The 21,841-nt window shown below is 38.3% G+C and overlaps 1 protein-coding gene across 1 annotated transcript; it reads left to right on the top strand.

Moving 5' to 3' along the window:
- The first annotated feature begins 3,378 nt into the window (after window positions 1–3,378).
- Window positions 3,379–21,191, top strand: C1H18orf63 (chromosome 1 C18orf63 homolog). Its single transcript, XM_032120802.1, has 14 exons — window positions 3,379–3,542; window positions 4,186–4,264; window positions 5,674–5,730; window positions 7,077–7,188; window positions 8,188–8,229; window positions 9,166–9,242; window positions 10,627–10,736; window positions 11,384–11,480; window positions 11,576–11,661; window positions 12,211–12,394; window positions 13,813–14,889; window positions 15,861–15,977; window positions 17,540–17,627; window positions 20,830–21,191. Exons 1-13 carry the CDS (start codon window positions 3,409–3,411, stop codon window positions 17,594–17,596), a joined length of 2,229 nt encoding a protein of 742 aa, XP_031976693.1. The 5' UTR covers window positions 3,379–3,408; the 3' UTR covers window positions 17,597–17,627; window positions 20,830–21,191.
- Window positions 21,192–21,841: the final 650 nt, after the last annotated feature.

Raw genomic sequence — 21,841 nt, 5'->3', positions numbered from 1 at the left:
CGAGCTGCAGCTTCTCTATTGCTCCCTCCCTGGGGTGGTCACCCCAGCGTTCGCCACCTTTGGCAGAGGCGGGCTGCGCGGCTGCCGGTGTGCGGGGCGACGAGCGAATAATCGCTTACTTGCAACGTAGAACCACATTGGAACGGTTTGGGTTGGAAGGGACCTTCTAGATCATCTAGTTCCAATTCCATTGCCATGGGGACCACTAGACAAGGTTGTTCAAAATTCGATCCAGCCTGGCCTTGGACACTTCCAGTACAAGAAAGACAAGGAACTACCGGAGAGTGCACAGCACAGGGCCACAAAGATATTTAGGTGTCTACAGCACTTTTTATGAGGAGAGACTCAGGGAGCTGTCAGACTCTTCAGTGAGACCGGACTAGAAGCAATGTCCGTAAACTAAAGAACAAAAAGTTTCACCTTAACATGAGAAGGGCCTTTAAATTGAGAGTGGCAGAGATGGGCCGGTCAGGGCTGCCCAGGGAGGTCGTGGAGTCTCCCTCTTTGAAGACATTCAAAACCGACCCGTACGTGTTCCTGTGAAGCCTGCTCCAGGCGACCGTGCCTTGGCAGGGGCCTTGGCCGAGATGATCCCTAGAGGTCCCTTCCAACCCTAACAATCTGTGATTTTGTGATTCAGGCTCCCTGGGCAGCCTGTTCCAATGCCTTACCACCCTCGCAGTAAAGATTTTTTTCCAAACAGCTAAGCTGAATTATCCTGGTGCCGCTATGGTAAAGCCGACTGACGCCCCGGCTCGGGGAAGAGCTGCCTGTGCCCGGCTAAAGCGCCTTTGCCGCGGGCACACCCAGCGCCGAGCGCGGGCTGAGTTACACCCAGTCACAACGCGGCTGTGCCGGGGCCCTGGCCAGCGCTGTGACCGCCCGAGCACCCTGCCCTCTCCCGCCGGTGTCCCGGCAGGCAGGGGCTGCCCGGGAAGTCGCACACCCTCGCTGAGCCCGGCAGGCGGCAGTGCCCGAAGGCCGGAGGCGCGCGGCTGCCGCTTTTCCCGCGCAGCCCGTGAGGTGATCCCGGCGGGAGCGCTCCTGCCACAGGTGCGCTCTCACAGCTCCTCAAAACCTCCCGGCTGTCGCAGGAGTCCCTCGCCCTGCCTTGGGACAGTTCTACCGCGGGGCTTGGAGCGAGGCTTCTTCCCTGTGGCACCGCCCTGCTTTGCTTCCAGGTGGGCTGGGGCACAGGGAGCAGCGCCTTCCCCTTCTCTCGGTGAGGCTCTGTCACCAATCCAGCATCCTGTTTCCCTTCAGTTTTGTCTGAGGTAAAACATGTTTCCTTCGCTCTGGTCTTAGATACGTTGGATGGCTTCGCCTGTATTTCAGGCCAGTTTGGATCCCCACATCCTCATGTCACATCCATACACAACTTGGGTCCCTCAGCAGCACTAGCCCCATGGACATGCCCAGGCGTGATTACAGGCTGGATTTGGGATTTTTTTGTAGTATGAAACTTACCCAGTGTGACCTGTCACCCTTCCTCAGAGCTGGTGCTTAACTTGTGCACCCTGAGCCTGAGTGCAGGACAGCTTCATACTTCACTGAATGCCACCGCCATCTTCACATCCTGCCTCAACTTTTCAGTCAGCCTGACAGTAAGAGTAGCTACTCTCCCTCAGACTGGTGTTGTTCCCAGCTTTAATAAGGAGGCTCTTTATTCCGACTTCCTGGTTGTTACTGAAAATTGCAAATATTGCTGCCAAGCTCTGGGGTTTAGTTGTCTATTCTGACAGAAAAGACAGTGATAGCCATTCCCTGACTGATGTTCTGTTCAGTTTAGCAGCAGCTCAGCGATGGTTTCAAGTTCATGTGCTGTGATTATTGGCATGTTAAGTTGTAATTTCTCCCACACACGTAAAGTCCTCTTGTACAGAGGGCAGTTGTGTTTATTTCCAATGATTTATTATCATTAGTTCTTTCTCAACTGGCAGTTCTGTGTTAACTGCTAATTTTCTCTTTATCCTCTCTCCTGGAGGGAGAAGCCTTTTGCAACCACTCTGTCCCATTAGCTTTTAAGATGTCTGGGAAGATTTAACTTAGGCTTAATACAGCAAGTGGTTCCCACAGGGGAGTCGTCCTCAAACAGCAAGCAGGACACTGGAGCATTGCAGAATGTGTTTTACAACATCTCTGGCCCAAAAATCCCCAATAAACCTTATGAAAGCTGAGGACTCAGGTTTTTTTTTTCCATGGTTGCATAAGGACAAGGTTTTTTTCTCTTTTGTTTCACATGGTCCTTTCCCTTGAGCTGTAGCTTTTGGAATTGTCTGATGAAGTGATAGTCTTGGCTGGCATTTAAAAAGACTCCTACTTTTCATGATTGCTGAAAAAAATTGTTTTCCTTTAAGGTAAGAAACAAGAAAACATTATTTCTTTTAAATTACAATTGTAAAACATTCACCTTGTGATTTTTCTAGGGTATGACTGAGGTTAATCTGTTTAAAGTGTAAAGAAAGCACAGCAAAATCAGAACAGCAAAGTTATCTTTGACATTTTTCCTGGAAAATATGTTTCCAGTTCATAATTTTTTAATCTGGATTTACAGAATTGCTTTACAGGTGAATACCTGGTGAGTTCATAAAATTTGGGATTAAAATATTTATTGCTGTCCTCACTGTGCTGGTGAGACCATTTCCCAGAATTGTTTTAGGGTTTGAAGAGGGGAGAAATACTAAACCAGCTTCTTCTGATGTGCAGTGTTTGTTCCTGGCTTTCTAACTGCTTGACTTTCTTTGAAATACTTTGACTGGAAAAGGTGCTACAGTTAAAAGGTGACTTTTTCTTCAAATAATGAAATGTTAGATTTTTTATTTTGTTCCTAAACATTCTAACTCGTTACACTGAGCCTGGCCTGTGCTGCAAAGCAAAGGAGCACAAAACAGGCACCCCACAAGATGGGTAATATGAATTCCTGTTACTCCCATTCATATGTTATTTGTTAGTACAGCATCAAAGGATCATATTCTTAGTCTGAAATTCTGTTTCTTTGGGTTCTTTTTGGTGGTTTTTAGGAAGTTCCAAAAATTATAGAGTTTCAGCACATATGCTCAGTTGATATGGCGATGAACATACATGTGCTCTGTATTCATTCATCCTTGCCTTTACTCTGAATTATTTTGGCTCTTGCAAATAATTATTTTTTCAAGTATAATGAATTACATATAGCAAAAGGATATTCAGCTGTTTTAGCTGACCAAATTATGTTATACTTTCTATGCATTTCTATATATTTCTCTATATATATGTTATTAGGTAAATGAATAATCAGAAGAATTGCTTATTCATTTACCTAATAACATATACTTATAAAGGTCTTAAAACAAATACCTGCCTTATAGAAATTTTTTTTTTTTTTATTTTAAGACCCAGGTACTGCTTTGGGGCAATCAACAATATACCATGAATAGCACCAGACACCAGTCTCTGTTCTTTGTCAGTCTGCCCGAGCTGCAAAAACTCTGTGCTGCTACAGTAACGCTGAGTTCTCAGATACCAGAAACTGAGGCAAGGAGTACACAGATAAAGACTTGCAGGTAAAGAGTTTTGACAGCTGTTATTTCCAGAAGCTGCTAGTGGTTGTTATTCAAATATTTTATTAGCAGTACTAGAATTAACTGTAATAAAATCAGCAAAATTCTTATCAGTGGCAAACAGTACAAAATTGTTTAAAATGGGTTTTTTTTTCCTTGGGCAGGGGATTTGCTGTCTATCGGGAAACAAAAAATAAGTTTCTGTTATGTTTTAAATTTCATAGGCTAAAACTAACAAATCCACATACTTCAAACTAATGAATGGTTGAAATTAGTGTGTGTTTACCTGCAAAGCTGGAATGCTTCATGTAGGTTGAGACTAAGTGAAAAGACTATTTAGAAAACAGATGTATGCTCCTTAGCATTCACCAAGCATTATGTTACTCCCTTTAAAAGAGAAGGGGAGAAATGAGAAATTCTGCCAAAAGGAGCACTTTTGGAGAGTTTCATTCATGTGCCAAAGGCCTGTAGTCTTAGACCACTGTGGGTCTTCTAGAGGAAGTAACTTGGACTAATCCAATTTATTATACTGAACCAATGGAAACTGATTAAAAGTGGAATGTATTGTTTTTGCAGAAGGTGAGGAAAATAAATTTATGCTGTGAAAATAAAATATTTTGTAATTTCTTTCTCACCTTTTTTATAGACAATTATTATTCCTGTATCAAGAGATCCTTTCTGCACCTGTTCTTGGGACACTGAATCAAATTTCAGTTGTGATGGCGGTCAGTATCACTGTGTAAATAAGTATCTGTAGTTACAGACTGCTGCAGATGGGTAGAGGGCACCTCACCCAAAAGAGAGAAGCAGCACAATGTTTTATTGAGGTAAAATAATAATTTGACAGAGTTCGACGGGTCTGATGGAATTTAGCAGTTTCAACTGTGGTCTGGCAAGGTTTAGGAAGTTAAATGCCAAGGTTTGCCTTAACAATTACACATGGAAGAAACATGAAAAGGAAAACTAAGTTAGAATGACTCAGAGAGAGACCAGAAGTGTAAAGAGGGCCCTCCTGTGGAGACATGAGGTTCAGAGTGGATCCCTCTTTGGAATTCCTTTTTGAAGCCTACGTGTGGCTGCATCCAATTGTTGTCTCAGACTTCGTCAACAGTTCATGCCTAATGGAATTATCCCTACAATGTTTATAGTATCTGAATAGTTGCACGGATTAGTAATTCTCCACAGCATGAATTCAGCATGCTTTCAGTCACTTACTGCAGATCACATGTAAGGGGGTCTCTCAACCTTTTGTAAAGAAGGATCTCCTAATTTCCAATATGGAATCTCTAAACTTGAGAGGGGTCCCTGCTCAAACAGAGTGACCTGCCCTGCAGGCCAGCTGCCATGCAGTCTGGCATTCTGGGAGTGCTCACATTGGGCCCATCCTGATATTAATATTTAAACGGTGAGTTAGCTGGCTCCTAGTCAATAGAATAGACAAGACAGATGTTTTGATTTAGCGCTTTCTGTACTTTGGTTATCTTGCACTTTTGGGTTTCAAAAACAGCTTTTGAAATATTTTTCAAGACACCTTCACTCCCTTGTACATGAGCCAGGGACTTTCCAGCTTGCAAGTTCATCCCAAGGATGTGAGGCCTGTTGCTTCTCGGTCAGTCTGAACCAAAGTATGTCTAGGGGTCAATTGTATTCATTATGTTACTTTAAAAAGTGTTTTGAGGATCAACGATAAGTAAAAATATTTCGTTTAAAGCAAACTTTTGTTTTTGTGCATTAGCAATGTAGAAGGACAACTTAAGACCTCTACTCCTTTGATGAAATGGCCTTTTAGGATGGTGAACCAATCTGTGGAATGAAGTGGACTCAACTAGTAAAGTGCCACCCAATTCACAATGAGAGAAGCAGACGCAGCATTCTGCTGCTTTGTTTTGGGCAGTCTTTGGCTTGCTTGGCTTGCTTGTTAATGTATCTCTAGCTAGAAATAAGATTACACTATGACAAATGCTGAGCTAATTTTAGTTTTCTCAGTTAAAACGCAGGATAAAGTGTTTGCTTAATTATTCCCTTGCATGCTTTTCACAGGCAAAGTCACTGTTGTACCAGAATTTAATTTACAATTTGCTAAAATAACTCTTAATACCAACCACTTGTTTTATTTTTTTATTGTTACTTTTAGATACCATTTTATGAATCAGGAATATGTCAAGCCTATGTAGAGAGACAAGGAGCTACTGTAAGTGCTGAAATATGACACAGTTCACTGTTACATTTGTCTGCAATTGCTGTTGGCAGAGATGAGTATTTTTCATAGGCCATGCAGTTTGCCCTACAGAAGCCAAGTTTCAGGGTGAGTAAGTCTGCCCCACAGACAAAATATGTCCTGTGCATTATGGTATGGTAAGTATACTTTGTCAGAGCCAATGGTTTTAAGAAGTTTGTGAATAATTTCCCTAGATTTCTCTGCTGCAGTGGCATCCTGCTCCTGCTCAGAGGCATTGGGGGTTGACCTCGAGACAACCTTTGGGCCACAGACCTACAGCTCTCCTGCTGGTGTCATCCCCTTCCTCCAGTGGGATTGTTCAGGCAGCTGAACTGTCTCCCCATTCACCTGTTGGTTTACCCAGCCTGTATAGGACAGTCTCAGGGAAACAAAACAAAAGCACAGAGAAGAAATTGAACCCCTGACCTTAACAGCTGATGTATTTTTAGACCATTATGCATATAATTTACTATCTTCTAGTATGCAACATCTGTGGGGTTTATGAATGTATGTGTGGAGGCACTAAAATTGCTGAGCCAAAAGACTGGTTGTAAGCAAAGCCAGTAGCTCTCATAATTCATTTGCACAGCCAGTTGGGTGTATTTTAATTTGTTCCAAGAAGTGCAAATGCATATGCAGATTAGTAAGACATACACTGTTCAAATATGCTTACCTTACAGAACTGCTTTATGTTGATACATGTAGGTGACCTGTCATTGTTAGGTTTTCCAACATCAGCAGATTGGTAGTACCAAGCAGTTCCTTGTAGGATTTATTAGAAACATCCCTCTGGAGGTGTATTCCTTAACTCTTTTTAACCTACTGTAATTCATTTCTTGACTAATGCTGATGGTCAAGAGAAAGCTCTGCAGAACAGGCAGGCAAGTAGAGCTGCCGGGGGAGCAAAGCTACATTTATCTACTGTGATTGCCAGAAAATGTCTCTGGTCTTGAGTCTGACAGCAGAGGTAACATCAGCTTTGGATGTTGTGCCTGTAGTCTGAAAGGAGTTGCAGATCTAGTAGAGTACTCCAGAGGGTACAATTAATCTTTTCCCCAAGTCTATTATCAGCCCTGTGAAAACATTCTGGAACTGTAGTGCACCTCACTTCGATGGCATGTGAAATCTAAATGCCTACATCAAATACTGTGCTAACTTCCTCTTGTAGCTAAGTAGATGAAAGCTAAAGGTGTGTGGCATATACTAGGATTTGGCTCCAAGATGCAGTAGCAGTACATTTGCTGAAATTTTGACTGAAGCCTTTAAAAATTTTTGTTAAATTATTATAAATGTATGTTTCTTTTTGTCACTGTTTTTAGATGGAAGCGCCACAAACAGTTACTCCAGGCCTTCTCCAAACCTGTCTCTCCTACACCCTTACAGCCCGACTTGCACCCAGATGGAACAAGGCTGGTCATCTCTTGGTGCAAGGTATTTGAATCACTTGGGTCAGGGATCAAGCATTTAGTTTTCAGTTCTTTATTGTTGCATTTATTTTCCATCATTTAAATTCCGTAATTATTTCATATATTATAATAAATCGTTTCATTCCTTTATCCTATTACTTTTTTTCTTTATTTGCACTTTTATTGTTTTGTTATCAAAGTTCAATGACTCAAGTTAATATTTTGAATGGACATGGCATTCACCTTTTCATCTTCTTCCTTGTCTTTGTAATAGATCAAATAATTATGTCAACTGAATGCAGTGTACCAGATGAATAATTTCCAAACCAAATATTGTTGGGCAGTGAATGTCTTCTAAAAATTGGGCCTGTTTTTCAGATTCATGCTTTCAGAAGTGGCACTTCTGCACATGGTTGGAAGGCTCTTCTAAGGAAGTGGCTTTCTGTCAGACCCTCTCTTTCTACAAAGCTCTGTCTTTTTTGGATCATAGTTGCTTTGCCTGACATCTCTCTGCTAACTCCTGTGTAGTATAAACGTGAATTACCAAAGTATGGAAAACCAGATGTACTTGACATACTGCAGCATGCTCGTATGAAGTAGAGCAATTGTATACATCATTTCAAATATACACTGAGAAAAGTGTGCATGTAGTTATCTTATTTCTAGCCACAGTAACAACAGCACCCTGTTCTCAGTATCTTTAAAATACATGGGTCTCAGAATGAAATCAGCTGATTCAGGAGTAGCAGCTGGAAGTAGAGGGTTAGGAGGAAAAAGTGATGTATAGATTGCTGCCCACTAATGTATTTTTATGTATTTCTCTCTTTCTTATAGAAGATGTTAATGAATCAGTGAAAAGTTAATTGATAGAGGGAATTTTCTCTCCTTAGAAGGAGCACACCTGTCAGCATTTGTGACAGACACAAACAAAACTGTGTGATTTCTCTTTTTCTTTTTTTTTTTGCATAAAGACTTTAGACATAGAAAATTTAGAAAATAATGTCTGTCTATTCTATTTATTAAGGGAAGGACTTTTTGTCTCATTCAGGAAGGCAAAATGCTGCTGGTAAGTACAATATTCTGTTAATGGTAAAGTTGAGAGAGCAAGGTAAAGGTAAGTAAGTACTTTCATACTGCCACAATCTTGGTATTACCAGCACAGTGTCTTTGGTTTTCATTCTGAAATAACTTCTGTCAAAATACACTTGGTGGCAGGTGATGTTCTGTCCGTAATAGTTGTCAGCTCAACTGAACCTTTGAAAAATTACCCACAAAGAAGATAATTTTTATACTAATAATCTACAGCCTTAGATTGACATTTGCCATTTTAAAGTTACAATTATTGCAATTAAATGCACTTGCCTCAAATTATGAGTCTTGCAAATGATGTGAAAGTTCCATAACAACAGAGAGGAAAATGAGCTTCAGTGACTGTCCAGTGTACACTATGTTTGCTGTTCACAAAAGTGAAGTCACAAAGCATGCTGTTTAGCTATTGCAAAAATTACAAAGTAGTATTTTTATTCCACTATAAAAGTTAAAGATTACATTTGGGGATGCTGGAGCCTAAATTTGTAATATGTTGAGGAACTCAGAGCTCAGCGAAAGTTTTGGAGGTGTGTCCATAAATGCTTGCCTTGCTTATTTAGTCTTTCCTATTGACAGCTCCTGGGTGGAAAATACTGGGCTGAATGACTCAGTGCAGCAAATGGCTACATGAACTACATTTGCTTTGAAAATGGGTGTTTGTGTATCAAGGATAAGAGTATCAAGCACACAGTTCCACAGCCAGCCTTGAATTTCTAAGTTCCTGTATGACAGTAATTCATTATTATTTTTATTTTTCATAGTTTTTAATTTCCATGCTGAGCAAGTCTAGCTTTTGATTTTCAAACACAGCATTTTGACTAATAATTACCTAAATAAATATTTGGGTTAACCTTCTGTCTAAGAGATGAGCTGTAATTCAAAACAGGATGTTGTGCTTTTTTTTTCAATTTAGTTATAGACCTCAATGTGTCAGAGAGACAGCTTTGCATCAGTGTGGAGCCTTGCTCAATTCGGCTGCCACCCCCTGAGGTATAAGCCAGTTATATTTTCTATGACTGTGTTTGTTTTATTAATCTTTATCTTCTTTTCTGTTAGGTGACTTCCAGTTAGCATGATGGGGATACAAGTGCTTGTTTCTGATTGCACTGAGACATTGACCATATTCATTGACTATCTGCACAGGTTATAAAAGCATCCATATCGTATCTATATTAATGCATTCTAGCAAGCACTGTAAAACTGAGATTCAATGCTAGGAGAGCTTTCAAAAATGCCAACAGAATATAGCAGTGAAGGGTCTTTGTGACTCTAGATTACTTTCTAACAGTGTTTTCTAGAAAGCTTTCAGTCACACTGTAGTACATAGAGAGTTTTGAGTAACAACAGTGCAACTACAGGTGAGTTGTCAGCACCATGATCGAAGTCCCTTTACATGGTTATTATGGAATCTGCTTAATTTCTAAGCAGCCAGGACTATGATGCTTGTAAGTATAATTAATACATTGTTTAAGAAATCATGGTTGAGGTTGAAAATTTGTCATCCATTTTGACAGCCATGTCACCTGTGGTGAAAATGTCCATACAAGCAGGGCATATTTGTCAGGTTTGCTAGTTTCTTCTAAAATAAGTATTTCTGATTCAAACTCTTCTTTGTTGGAATAGAAGAAGAGGATTCTTTCTGAGACCTGCTTGGGACAGCATAAACATTTAAGCTATCTATAGGAATCCAGCTCCCAAATAATACAGACCAATGATGGAAAAAAAATCATGATGTGGCTTTATTAGAAGTTTCCTCCTTTCAATACTTTTCTAAAACAGAAATGGCCAGATTTTATTGTCTTGTGAATAAATGAAAACTCTGGTATACCACAGAAAGATAAAATGTTTCTCAAATCTCAGTCTTTGATTGTCCCCTACAGTCAAATTCTGACATTGTGAAAAAGTATGGTATTTTTTTGACTTCTCAGAGGATGAAACTGCATGTCCCATTAATTCTGTTCCTTGGATATTTGCACATGCTTAGGCAAAGTGGCACCCACAGTTACTAGAATGTCAAGCATGGGTTTCTGATTTGAATTTTAAAAAATATGCATGGAATTCTCAAACTGAGAGCTGTCTCCGTTTGAGAAATACCTTCTAAACACTTAATAAACCATTTCAAAAAAGTTTAAATCTCTCTGACTTCAATAAACTTTAAGCCTTGTACTTTCATGGCTTGTGGAAGTGTAGGCTCTAACATAAGATAATGTGTTGGTGATGGGAATATCTTCTGGAATAATAAATCTGTGAGAGCTGATGAAAGAATAATAATGTATTAAGTTTCAGTGTCTTGTGATACACAATTATTTTTGAAAATTTAAAATTTGTACTGCTGTAGAATTATTTGCAAGTAAACTTTCTTTTCTGTTTTAAGCTGGGAGATTTTGATATTTCAGCAAACACTGTAAAGCTGTTTGACAGCAATGAAAATACAGTTATTCAACAACATTCCATATTAAGTAACTGGTGCTATGTTTTGCCAAGGTAGGAATCTGTTTACATTTCAGGAGAAATAAACATTTCCCAGAATATTTGCCTTACAAACTGTGAATTTGATACTAATGATAAGAATACTTCTGTTTTAGAGTCTGAGTTATATTCAGGCATCTTTTTATTTTTTTTTGTTTCTGTTATCTCGTTGTTAAGGAAAATAAGAAAAAAAATCAACTAATCATAAATTACACATTTAAATACTGTTTCAATTTTACTAATCTTTGTGCTACTTCTGTGGTATGCAAGAACATCACAAACACAATTTTAGCTAAGTGTCAATTTAAGGAAAAAGTATTTCCACCTTTGCCACAAACCACCTCTATTTTTACCTATGATTTTTCACCATTAAATATAAGAGAAGTAATTATGATATTTGCTTTTGTTCTACATTCACGGCTAGCGAGGGTTGAAGAGAAATTGCACTTGTAGGAGCCAAATTCTTTTCCATACTTCAGGAAATATTGTTATTGTTATGTGATAAACTTATAAGCTAAAGGTATTAGTCCTCAAAACATAAAAATAATCTCTAAATACTTTGAATGCCAAAAATAAGGGGTTTTTTTTCCCAAAAGACCATTATATTTTCAGCTGGATTTTATGACACCTTTTCTAAGCATCCCTTCTTTACCTGTGCACAGCATGAAAATGGGTCAGATCATAAACATCAGCCACATAATTCCTCCAGAATCTCCTTTCCATTCATATAAAGATTTTCAGATGCACTGGAAGAGTCTGGTAAGAAACACATACACTGCTTTCATTTTTCCCTCCCTTTTTTGTATTTATTGAGTTTGTCCTTGTAATACCTGTTTGTATTTGGTTTATCTAAGTATGGATATATTCTTCCTGAGGATCTTGAAGAGACAAAAATATACTTGAGTGTTTACTTCAAACCAATAGGGGAAAGGTTCTTCACGTATCCTTTCAGAATATATTTGTTATGTTTCCTTTCCTACGCTTCTAGCTCTGCTTTTCATTTTTGAATGTGGCGCATTTTCTTGTTTCATAATTTCATAGAATCCAGTAGAGAAGTGTTTCACTAGACAAACTGAAACAAAATGTTTAGTCAAGTCTCTGTCCCAGTATGAATAATAGGAAGTCAAATAGAACAATTTGCTTCATGGCTTCCATAAACTTGATAATGCCATTCTAAATGCTGATGTAGATGAAAGAGTTAAATTCCTGTAAAAATGTGGCCCACACAGATTTCTTTTAAAGAGAATTTTCCTGCCAGGAAAGAATAGTCTAAGGATTACCTTTATTGAGTAATCTTTGCTATCATAGGTTAGTGTGGTATAATTGTGAAGTCCTGTAACTTTATAACCTTCAGGCCCTTAAGGAACTAAGTGCTTTTGTTCACCTTTAAAAAAAACCTTTAGACATGTTCATGCTTTCTTCTCAACGAAGATGATTAATAATTATAGAATTGTAAAGAAACTTGTTATATACCTGAACACTTACTCAGGTACCCTTTAAGTTGCATTCGAAGTCAGCCAGTGCAGTATTTCCCTAGAACAGATGCAGAAAGTGTAGTGAACTCTTTTCTTTCTGACATGACAAGCAATTTTTCACAACTGTGTGGATTTCCAGTAAAGATGACAAGTAAAGCACTTTATGCTGCAAAGGAACTCTCCAGGGCTTCAGTGCATGTAAGACTTTTTTATAAACATATTAATGGTACTTACTTTTTCACGGTATGAAGTGGTCTTTATCATATTCAGAGCACAGAAAGAGCATATAACTATTCTTTTCACAGCAAACTATCAATCCTGTAACTTTTAATTCATGTGTAAGTAAAAGCTACAGTATTTGCCATGGTAAAGGTATTATTGACATTATAAATACATAAAAAAATGGACTTGGTGTTAATTAGTTGCTAGCAGTATTTGCAGTTCAATAGATGGTTTTTTTACAATTGGATATCCAGAACTTTCTCAAATCTCTTCCATAATAATAACAACAACAGTAATAACAACAACAATGACAGTAGCATTATCACTGTTGTCACTATTACAAGGGCATGTAATGGCAGGACAAGGAGGAGTGGCTTTAAACTGACAGAAGGTAGATTTAGATTCGATATTAGGAAGAAATTTTTGCTGTGAACATGGTCAGGCACTGGAACAGGTTGTCCATAGAACTTGTGGATTCCCCATCCCTGGAATTGTTCAAGGCTAGGCTGGATGGGGCTCTGAGCAACCTGGTCTAGTGAAAGTTGTCCATGCCCATGGCAGTGGGTCTGGAACTAGATGATCTGTCAGGTCCCTTCCAACCCAAACCATTCATGATTCTATTATTATTATTATTATTATTATTATTATTATTACAATTAATTTTAAAATAAAATGAAAACTATGTGGACATAAGCATTTTAAAACACTCAAGCTGTAAGATTTACCCCATGTCTGGTGATGGAAAGGAGGCAAGTAATCCAAACTCCTTTAATTTGAGGTTGTGTCAAAGGCTGAGACTCAAATTTCTTTGGTAGTAGTGAGTGAAAAAAGAAATGAAGTAATTAATTCTAAACAAAGAATAGTGACAGAAGTTGCAGAGGTTCTAAAATACTATAATCCTCTTTCAGAAAGCAGTTCCTGTTTATGTCGCTCCAGTGATCAAAGCTAGAATGGGTTCTCTCTGTCATCTGCAGTTTTTATAGACATCCAAACTGTCTTTTGCTCAGAATAGAGATGCTCTTAGAAGTCTTCCGAGTTGAGGAGCCCTGTCAGTCAAACCCTCTGCAGACCCCCTCAAAAGGGGTAGGCATTATCCAGTTGGAAAGCACTAAACCAAGATAATTACTTCTAATTTAAGTCTTTCCTTCTGAGAAATACGATATTCTAGCATAGCTTGTAAGCAAAGAACTGGAGGAGGATTTAAAAAATACCTTTAATTTATAGTGACAACTAAATATTGTTTGAAAATATAGTAATTCTAATTCAAAACACATAATTTTATGCTTCTATATTGTGATGTGTATTGGGTTGATATCATATAGTGATGCATTAGGTGGCACTATCAGATCTTTAAATCCAGTTTATTAAATTTAGCAGCTCTTGTTGTGTTGCAGGAAATAAAACCTAAGCATACGAAATTGGACGGTGAGATGGTTTGTGTAGTATCTCTAACGCAGGCTCCTCCAAGGAAACAGACTTTGCCTCGAATTCCTTCACCGTGCAGTACGGAGAACAGCCACTGGATGGAGCGTTTGATCAAAGAGCCGGGAGCCCACAGTTTTTCGAGTAGCAGTAGGAGTACAGGAGGGCTTAGCATTGAAGCAACCGAGAAATCAATGAGCTACAAGCAAATACCAGGAGTACCACAGTTACCAACTGCAAAATCTTTAGGAACACCTGAAAACTCAGCCTTTGAATCCACACCCCCAAAAGTCAGCAAAATTATACCAATTTTCAAGGGAAAGTTGATGCAAATGAATGGAAAGATCACAAATCAAATAGATAGGAAGAAAAGGGAAAATGCTGAAAGGCATTCACCAATAAAAAGTGTGGGTGTTTCATCTTCTGTGCTGTCTGTGCACAAGTCCAGCATAACTCAGGTTTTCAAACACCTTCAACATATGCCAGTCAAAAATCCTACTGACAGCAGCATGCTTCAGGTAAAGAACACGAAGACACAGGCAAAACATGGTACTCCCGTATTCCGATGGAAAACCCAGTCTGGTGGACAAATTGCTAACTCTGATTTTTCTGAAAACTCAGCTTCAGCTGAGAATCCAAGTGAAGTCAATCACAAAAAGGCAAATTCTCCCTTCTTTCTTAAGAATGTTGGGCCAGTGCTTCAGAAGTCAAACACGAGTCCATGTCTGAATACATATGAATCTCCTACTTCCAGTGCAAGAAGGGGAAAAAAGTTTGCAAGTCAAAATACTACTCAAGTTCTTGAGAAACAACACCAGTCAAAGGAAGTGCATTTGCAGATTTGTAAATTAGACAATGAAATGACAAATTCCAGTTTGTCACTGCAACAAACAAAGAGATCAAATAAAGGAGCTGGGTTAAATATTCATGAATCTGTCTTCAAAGATACAGTGTGCATGGCCAAAAGTGAAGAAAACAAAGCAGCATGCCACTCTAAGGACTGTATTGCTGAGACAACCAGTCATCATTCCAAACCTAACTTTGAACAGGTACAGTAAAGAACAGGGCTCATCCTCACTGCTTCTCACAAATTCGAAAACAACGTTAAGCAATAAAAAGCATGACTTTCATCATGTTCTACCATCATTCTAAATATAGTTTGCTAAAATTCTACCATATAACTTAATGTTTTCAGCCACTGCTGCTTTTTTTCTGAAAAGGAAGATGATTTACTGTGTTTTGTGAAATACCCATTTCTTTTATTTGGGACTTTTATGGTGAGGTAATTAGTTTTCCTTTGTTTAAAACAGTTTGTCCAGGTCTGTGTGAGGTTAACATGGTGACATTTTTTTGGTGTTCAGTCTCTCTTCATATGAAACCATATTAATGGAATAATTCCTTCCTCCTGAAAGGAATCTCAAACCTCATCAATTGTGTAGTGCTGACAGCAGTTATGTGTAAAGCATTGTGCTGTTAGACAAATATGGAAGTTTTACAAATACAAGTTTAATTACAATTTCACAAAAAGCACAAGTTGCAACAGGAAAAAATCCCACTGGACATGAGGAAAAAAATGTTCAGTGTGAGAATGGTCAACTACTAGAAAAAGTTGCAGAGGGAAGTTTTTGGGTTTGTTAGCTTTTCAGATTCTTAGAACTTGACTGAGTCAAGCTATTTTTGGAGTTAGCTCTGTTTTGAGTAAAAGTTATGATTACATGACAGCTAGAAGTACTTTACAACCTAATTTTTCTGTGATTCTCCCTGCATTTCAATGAAATAAATAGTTGAGCTGATTTCAGTGAAATTTTTATGTAGGTGGTACCCCATATATCAGGGACATGGATGAAATGTCTTGTGCTTATCACTTTTTTCATCTATAAAATGTAGTTTGGAAGGTTATCTCAGCTTTGTGTGATGAGGGCACCTTTTGAAAAAGTAGGTAATTTTAACAGTCAGAAAATGTATTCAAAATGTTGTGGGGTGTTTTTGCTAATGAAGGTATAAACTTCTATACTTTAAGACAATTACAGTGAACAAGTATCTGACATATGAAACACTGACCTCAAAACCGACTTTGCCAGTCAAGGAGAGCAACATGGAAGCACCCATAAAGAAAGGTTGTGCCAGAAGAAGACAGGTAACCACCCCCCCCGCCCCATGCACTCCTTAATCCAGTCCAGAAGGACCTGAATTAAGAGATAAAAAAGATATCTTAAGATTTTTAGCATGTTCCAATTAAAATGGGCAGGCTAAGGAATCTTACTGAACTCTCTGTATAAAATTAACCTTAACCAGGATAAAATTAGCAGTAACCATTTGGTATGATACTGTCACTTGAAGAGTTCATGTAAAATGTTTGTCTCTGGGAAGAGATGCTATTGAAATGTTTAATGACATTAATGTTTCTGAAGCAGATTTTCTAATTCTACAGAAAACAGTTTTATCCTGTGCAGTATATCTCTGGGCATTCTCAGTGGCTCTGTGAGTTTTTCATCTAGAGGACTTGAATTAAGCAATGTTCTGTAGAAATGACATCTTGTTTTGTTACGGTTTTAAAGCCAAATACAAGACAGTTCTGGAAGTTTTAACTGTAATTAAAAGAACAAAGGCTGTGCTTTCTGTGCAGTTCAGAAAAAGGCCAGTACAGCAACCCCAGGGGCCAGCTGCAGGAATACACTCATACCCCAGAGCTCAAGCTGCAGCAGGGAAGAGAGGAGTTTGTGTGGGAAGCGCCAGCCCAGCTGCTCTGAGCTGGCCCCATCCAACTGCAGCTGGGAAAGGCCCTTCCACAGGGCCGCCACTGAATCACTGGTTACACAGGCTCAGCACTGCAGTGCTACAGCAGTAGAGTCAGTCTCACAAGGAGAAGAAAACCAGCAGCTAAAAATAGCTGTTTATAAGAATAACCCACAGGGGTCTGGGTATTGAGGGGAGACTTCCACCACAATACAAATTAATGAAGTCCTTTGCCTGCCACTGGGAATGACTCAGACACCCCAGAGCTTGTGATCATGGAGAGCTTGTAGCTGGTCTGGCAGCACTGCTGGAATGGGGAAGGGGCACTACCCTGTCCTAGTCAGTAGTCACAAGTGCCACATGCATTCCTCACTCTCCAGGCAGGCTGTGACTAGCACAGGCCTGAGCCCTGCAAGCTACTTTTGGGAAGTATCAGGAGACAGCAAGTTCTCACTGCCACACTGCCACTGCAGTGCTGCCATTGCTGGACTCAAGGGAGGTGGATGCACAGCTCTCGGGAAGTTTCAGTGGTGTGTCAGGAATAGGAAAGAGACTTGTCTGTTAACTGGGGTAGGATGGACTCTGATACTTATTGAGCTGATTCCTCCTGTCCCCAGATTAAAATATAATGGTGCTGACTGGGGACACTGCTAAACACATCTCTGAAGAGTAAGACTTTGTCATTACCTCGAGAATGATCAGTTGGTTTTGAAAGTCATGGTAGCTAGAATGTAAAGGGTATTTTCAAAGTAGCTGTAGTCCTTATTATTCAGCCGCTGTACTTATACTTTAAATTATTTCTATTGGAAAACAGAACCTTTTATTAATTACTTCTTATTCAACTAAGCATTTCACTCAGAAACAACTTTTTTTTTTAGTTGAACTGTTAGCTTAGTATTGCTGCTTCATTTGCTTTACTGGTTTTTGCCCTTTTCTGTTTGTTTGTCTTGTTTTTGTGAGCAGAAAGAAGAAGGTTATTCAAAGTCAAAGAGAGCCAAAAGAAGTAAACCTTCTACCTAACGTGTTCTGGAGTATTGAAAGAAAACTCTGGGTACATTTATTATGAATTTTAAATATTTTATTAAAATAATATCACACCTGTAATAGTTCCTATGCTTTTGGATCATGATGATGATATCAGCTGTCTACAAAGGAATCACTTTACTAAAGAAATGGCTTCTAGGGAAAACTGATAAGGTAACAGAAGCTAAGGACACTAGCAAATAAAGCTTTGTGCTTTCATAGTGAAACAAGCAATGTTTTTAAAAAAGGCATTTTGTACTTACTAGAACTTAGAGTTTGACATAAATTTGTATTTTGACTGGCTCGTTTTTCTCTCAGACTAAAAGAAACCTGGTTTTTGGGCTTCAAAGTTTCATTTGAATCTGAGCTGAAGTTAAACCCAAAACCATTAAAGTGGAGCTGTGTATATTATGTGACATCATTACAAGAAATGGGGTGGCTAAATGCTCTTGTGTTGCTGAGATCTAATCAAGGACAAAATTGCTTCTCATAAAAACGGAATAAATTTAGTTTTGTGACAAGATAGTTCAACCCACGTTGTGGATGGTTTTCAATAACAGTCTTGCAGGATAAAACAAGCTTGTCCTTTGAATGTTCCTTTGATTATTAAGAATACAGCATTAGGATATAGTATAAGAACCTCACCATGTTTAAGGACCGAATGCCTATCACAAGTTATCAGTTGTAAAACATCCAGGAAGGAGTAGTCTGTATGGTTAACTGTTTCAGAGATAAATAGAAGTATATTTATTCAAATGAAAATATTGATGTAAGCAAGATAGTCACACAGACGGAACAGCACAAACGTCTATTTTACAAAGCAAATAGAAAAACAGAGCAATAAAGAAGCAAAATATAAACTGTACATCATTTAACCTGGCTTTTAGCTTCAATGGAAGTGATAACAAGTAGCCAAATGTGCTTTTTGTCTCAGAGATGCACTTTATGTCCTTCCTTTCCTTATTTGGATATATTTTCTCCAGTGAACATATATATCAGTTGTATGCTTTTCCTAAAGAAAGTCTGTGTTTTGGATGGCAGCTTTCCATCTATGGCCTTCATACTTTGGTATTCAGCATATTCTGTTCCTGGGTTTAGCGTTTCATCTCTCCTGCTTCAAGCCAGGCAGCTCAGGCATGGTCCTTCTTCAGAGGTGATCTGCTTTAGTGATCAGTACAGATATCCATAGGTCCAAAATCTGTGACTTTCACTGAGGACTGATGAGCAGAAATGGTGTCTCTGCAAATGGTTGGAACTTTACTTTTTTTTACTCTGATTTTTTTCTTATTTATGAGTTAAATGCCACAGGATCAATTTGATCATGGTAGACAATGCTTAAACCCTGGAGAGAAGAGTCTTTCATACAGTGTTTAAAATATGACTCCCAAGGATCCCACTGGTAGGGGTCCTTCACTGGTGTTGATGATTTAAAAAGAAAACGAGCTAAAACAACTTCTGCTGTCGGATTCATGCCTACAGTTTTGATTCTGAAAAGCTTTGCTCTAAATTCCTTTACCGTATATTACTACACATGCATTCAGAGTGCATGTTTTCGTTTGAGCACTTGGGAATTACTTGTGAGTTTTCAAATTTACTGTGTAGCAAGATTTATGTATGAGAAGTCCTTAGATTGGAATTCAGTGATGTAGTCAGCAGGAAGGACTTTGTTCTATAATTCATGAAAACAAAAACATTTTTTACAATTATGTTGCAAAAGGGCTTGGTTTTCATGACTTATGTGCCAAGTTGCACAGCCTCTTGACTTGGCCAGGAAATCATAGCATCATCCTAAATTTTTTCTTTGTTTTGTTGGAGTGTGTTAATAAAGCAACGTGAGAGAAGTATTTATCATTTTAAGAAGGTGAACATTTGATTCTAATACTAAGAGTCTCCATGCTTAGTTCTTTATTAATGAAAGTCATCCTATCATTTTCAAGGTCAAAACTACTGTAAAAGAGAAATTTGTTTTCTAAGACAAATCAGAAGAGTAGAGCTTCCAAAGGACAGCATATACTACTACAGAAAGATGCTTTAAAAGAAGCATTTGCATCATTGCAAATGTTGGTGGAAGAACAGACATATTAAAAATGGCAGCACTGAAGGTCCCAAGCCTTTTCCACTGATCTGCAAAACTCTTCCTGTTGTTCTGCTCCTGTGTTGTAGTGAGATACTGACCTTTGGTTTCGGTTGCCAAATTTCATTTAGCAAAAGAGAAGATACAAATTCGTCACATTTAGAAATAACAGTAGTATTTCACCTGAAAGTATTTGCTGCCATTACTGTAAGGATATTGTGTGAACATAAGAATAAGGTAGGAAGTCCATGCAATTGGAATTACATAAAAATTCTCAGCAGTTTTGGGCTGAGATTTATTGGATTGTTTCTTCTAAAAGGTGTATCTCTCAAGCCAACATTTAGGAATTTATCATATAACTTGAAGGCTATTCTACAGAAATTTCAACAAATCCATCTTTCAAATGCTTTCTTGATGTGAAATAGTAGGCTAAAATAGTATCTTTTCTATGGGGTGAAAATAGTTAGCTTCATTGAAAAAAAAAATCTGAAAATGTTCAATCTTTCAATGAAAAAGCAATTTCTTTTATGAAAAGGAAAAATTTCCTAATCAAATCTCATAGCAGAAATAACCTTTGGACTGTGTACATCAGTAGGTTGTTGGTACCTAAGTACCAAGCTCCAAAAAAGAGTTGCTATTGTAATATTTTTTCTGTTATCCTATCCATACTCCATTGCTATGGGATTGTTTCAGGTTAGGACTTAATTTATTGCATGGTTGACCATTTATAAATGCTAAAGAATAGTTTCTTAAAATTCCGTCTCTTACTTTCTTGTAGAGTTAAAAATGTGGTTTGGCTGCCTGACCTCAGCCAAAGGTTAAGAAGGTGTGAGTAGACTTCTGCAACAGAAGTTCCTTCTTCCAACACCACAAGTGGTTGTGATATTTTGAGGGCTTTAGATTTAAAAAGCCAGATCAAAAGAAAGGATAAATCTGTGCATAATACCACAGATTTCTCATGGAGAGAATTCTTTCTTGTTCTGTATAAAAATGCAGACATTTAATCTGAATGCCCCGAACCCAAACTTTGTAAACAGAATGCAAATACAGATGTGGGAACACAGCAATATTTTTCTGCTTCATATTAGCCATAGAGTTCTCAGTTGTCTTTTGGTTTCTTCTATGATGCAAACTTTCTCTGTTTTCCTCCATTCAGGTTCCCAAGAGGGCAATAACATACTTGAGGATCTCTGAGATTTGTGTATTTTGCTGTTTGTCATTGGTAGCTGTTTCTGGATGAAAAATTGAGGGTAAAATACAGTCAAGTGAATCCATGTATCACCAGCTTCTTCAGACAGTTCCGGTTAATAAGCCTCTAATGCATTTGAAAATTTAACTAAGTTGTTTAGTTTTTGAATCACATTATGTCTGTCCTGCTACTTGCTTGCACAGTTAATCTTTCTTCCAAATTACTTTCTTGTTTCTAGTCGGGTTTTTAAAGATATAATATTTAAATCTTTGTTACATTGTCTGGGCCAGTTTGTTTCATCAGTAAAAAATTTCCAAATAAGTTTTCCTTGTTGAGTCCAATGGTTAGAAAATAAACAATTTTATTCCTATGGGAATAATTTAAAGGCTGGATTTGACTCTTTTAATTCTTGTTGTAATTTTTGATGACTTTTCAGATATTAAACTGCTCTGTAAAAGATTAAGTTTAATTGATGACACCATTCTTCAGGAGTTCATACAGAACCTGTAGTTGCCCTTTGAGTAATTTTATTGCCATTAGTGTGTGTTCAGTGACCTAGTTCAAGGTGCAGATACAAATATATACACATATGTAAATTGTTGCCTCACTTCACTGCTTTGAAGTGAATATTATTGTGTTACCTGGAAAGCAAGAATCAAATGTCACACTAGCTCCTAAACTCAAACGTTACAGAATGTGGAGAGAAACAATGGACTCAACACGATTCAGTGTGAATCAGGCAGAAGCCATTTTATTGATGAACTACTGTCCCTAATATACAATCCTTGCTTTCCCTACACACGATCGTGCATAATTATTATTGGTTAAGGCCTATTTTCACACACTACTTTATGCTTTATGATTGGCTCTTGTGTGTGTGTCACATTGTCCATCGTGTATGTCACAACTGTCCTTCAGTTTGCATTTTCTTATCCTTTTCTTCCTTTGCTTTTTCCTCGTTCACATCCTCCCCAATGCT

The sequence above is a fragment of the Corvus moneduloides genome, chromosome 1, assembly GCF_009650955.1.
Source record: "Corvus moneduloides isolate bCorMon1 chromosome 1, bCorMon1.pri, whole genome shotgun sequence".
Classification (NCBI taxonomy): domain Eukaryota; kingdom Metazoa; phylum Chordata; class Aves; order Passeriformes; family Corvidae; genus Corvus; species Corvus moneduloides.
The sequence above is the reverse complement of the archived record's forward strand: the minus strand, read 5'-3'. Positions and strand labels throughout refer to the sequence as shown.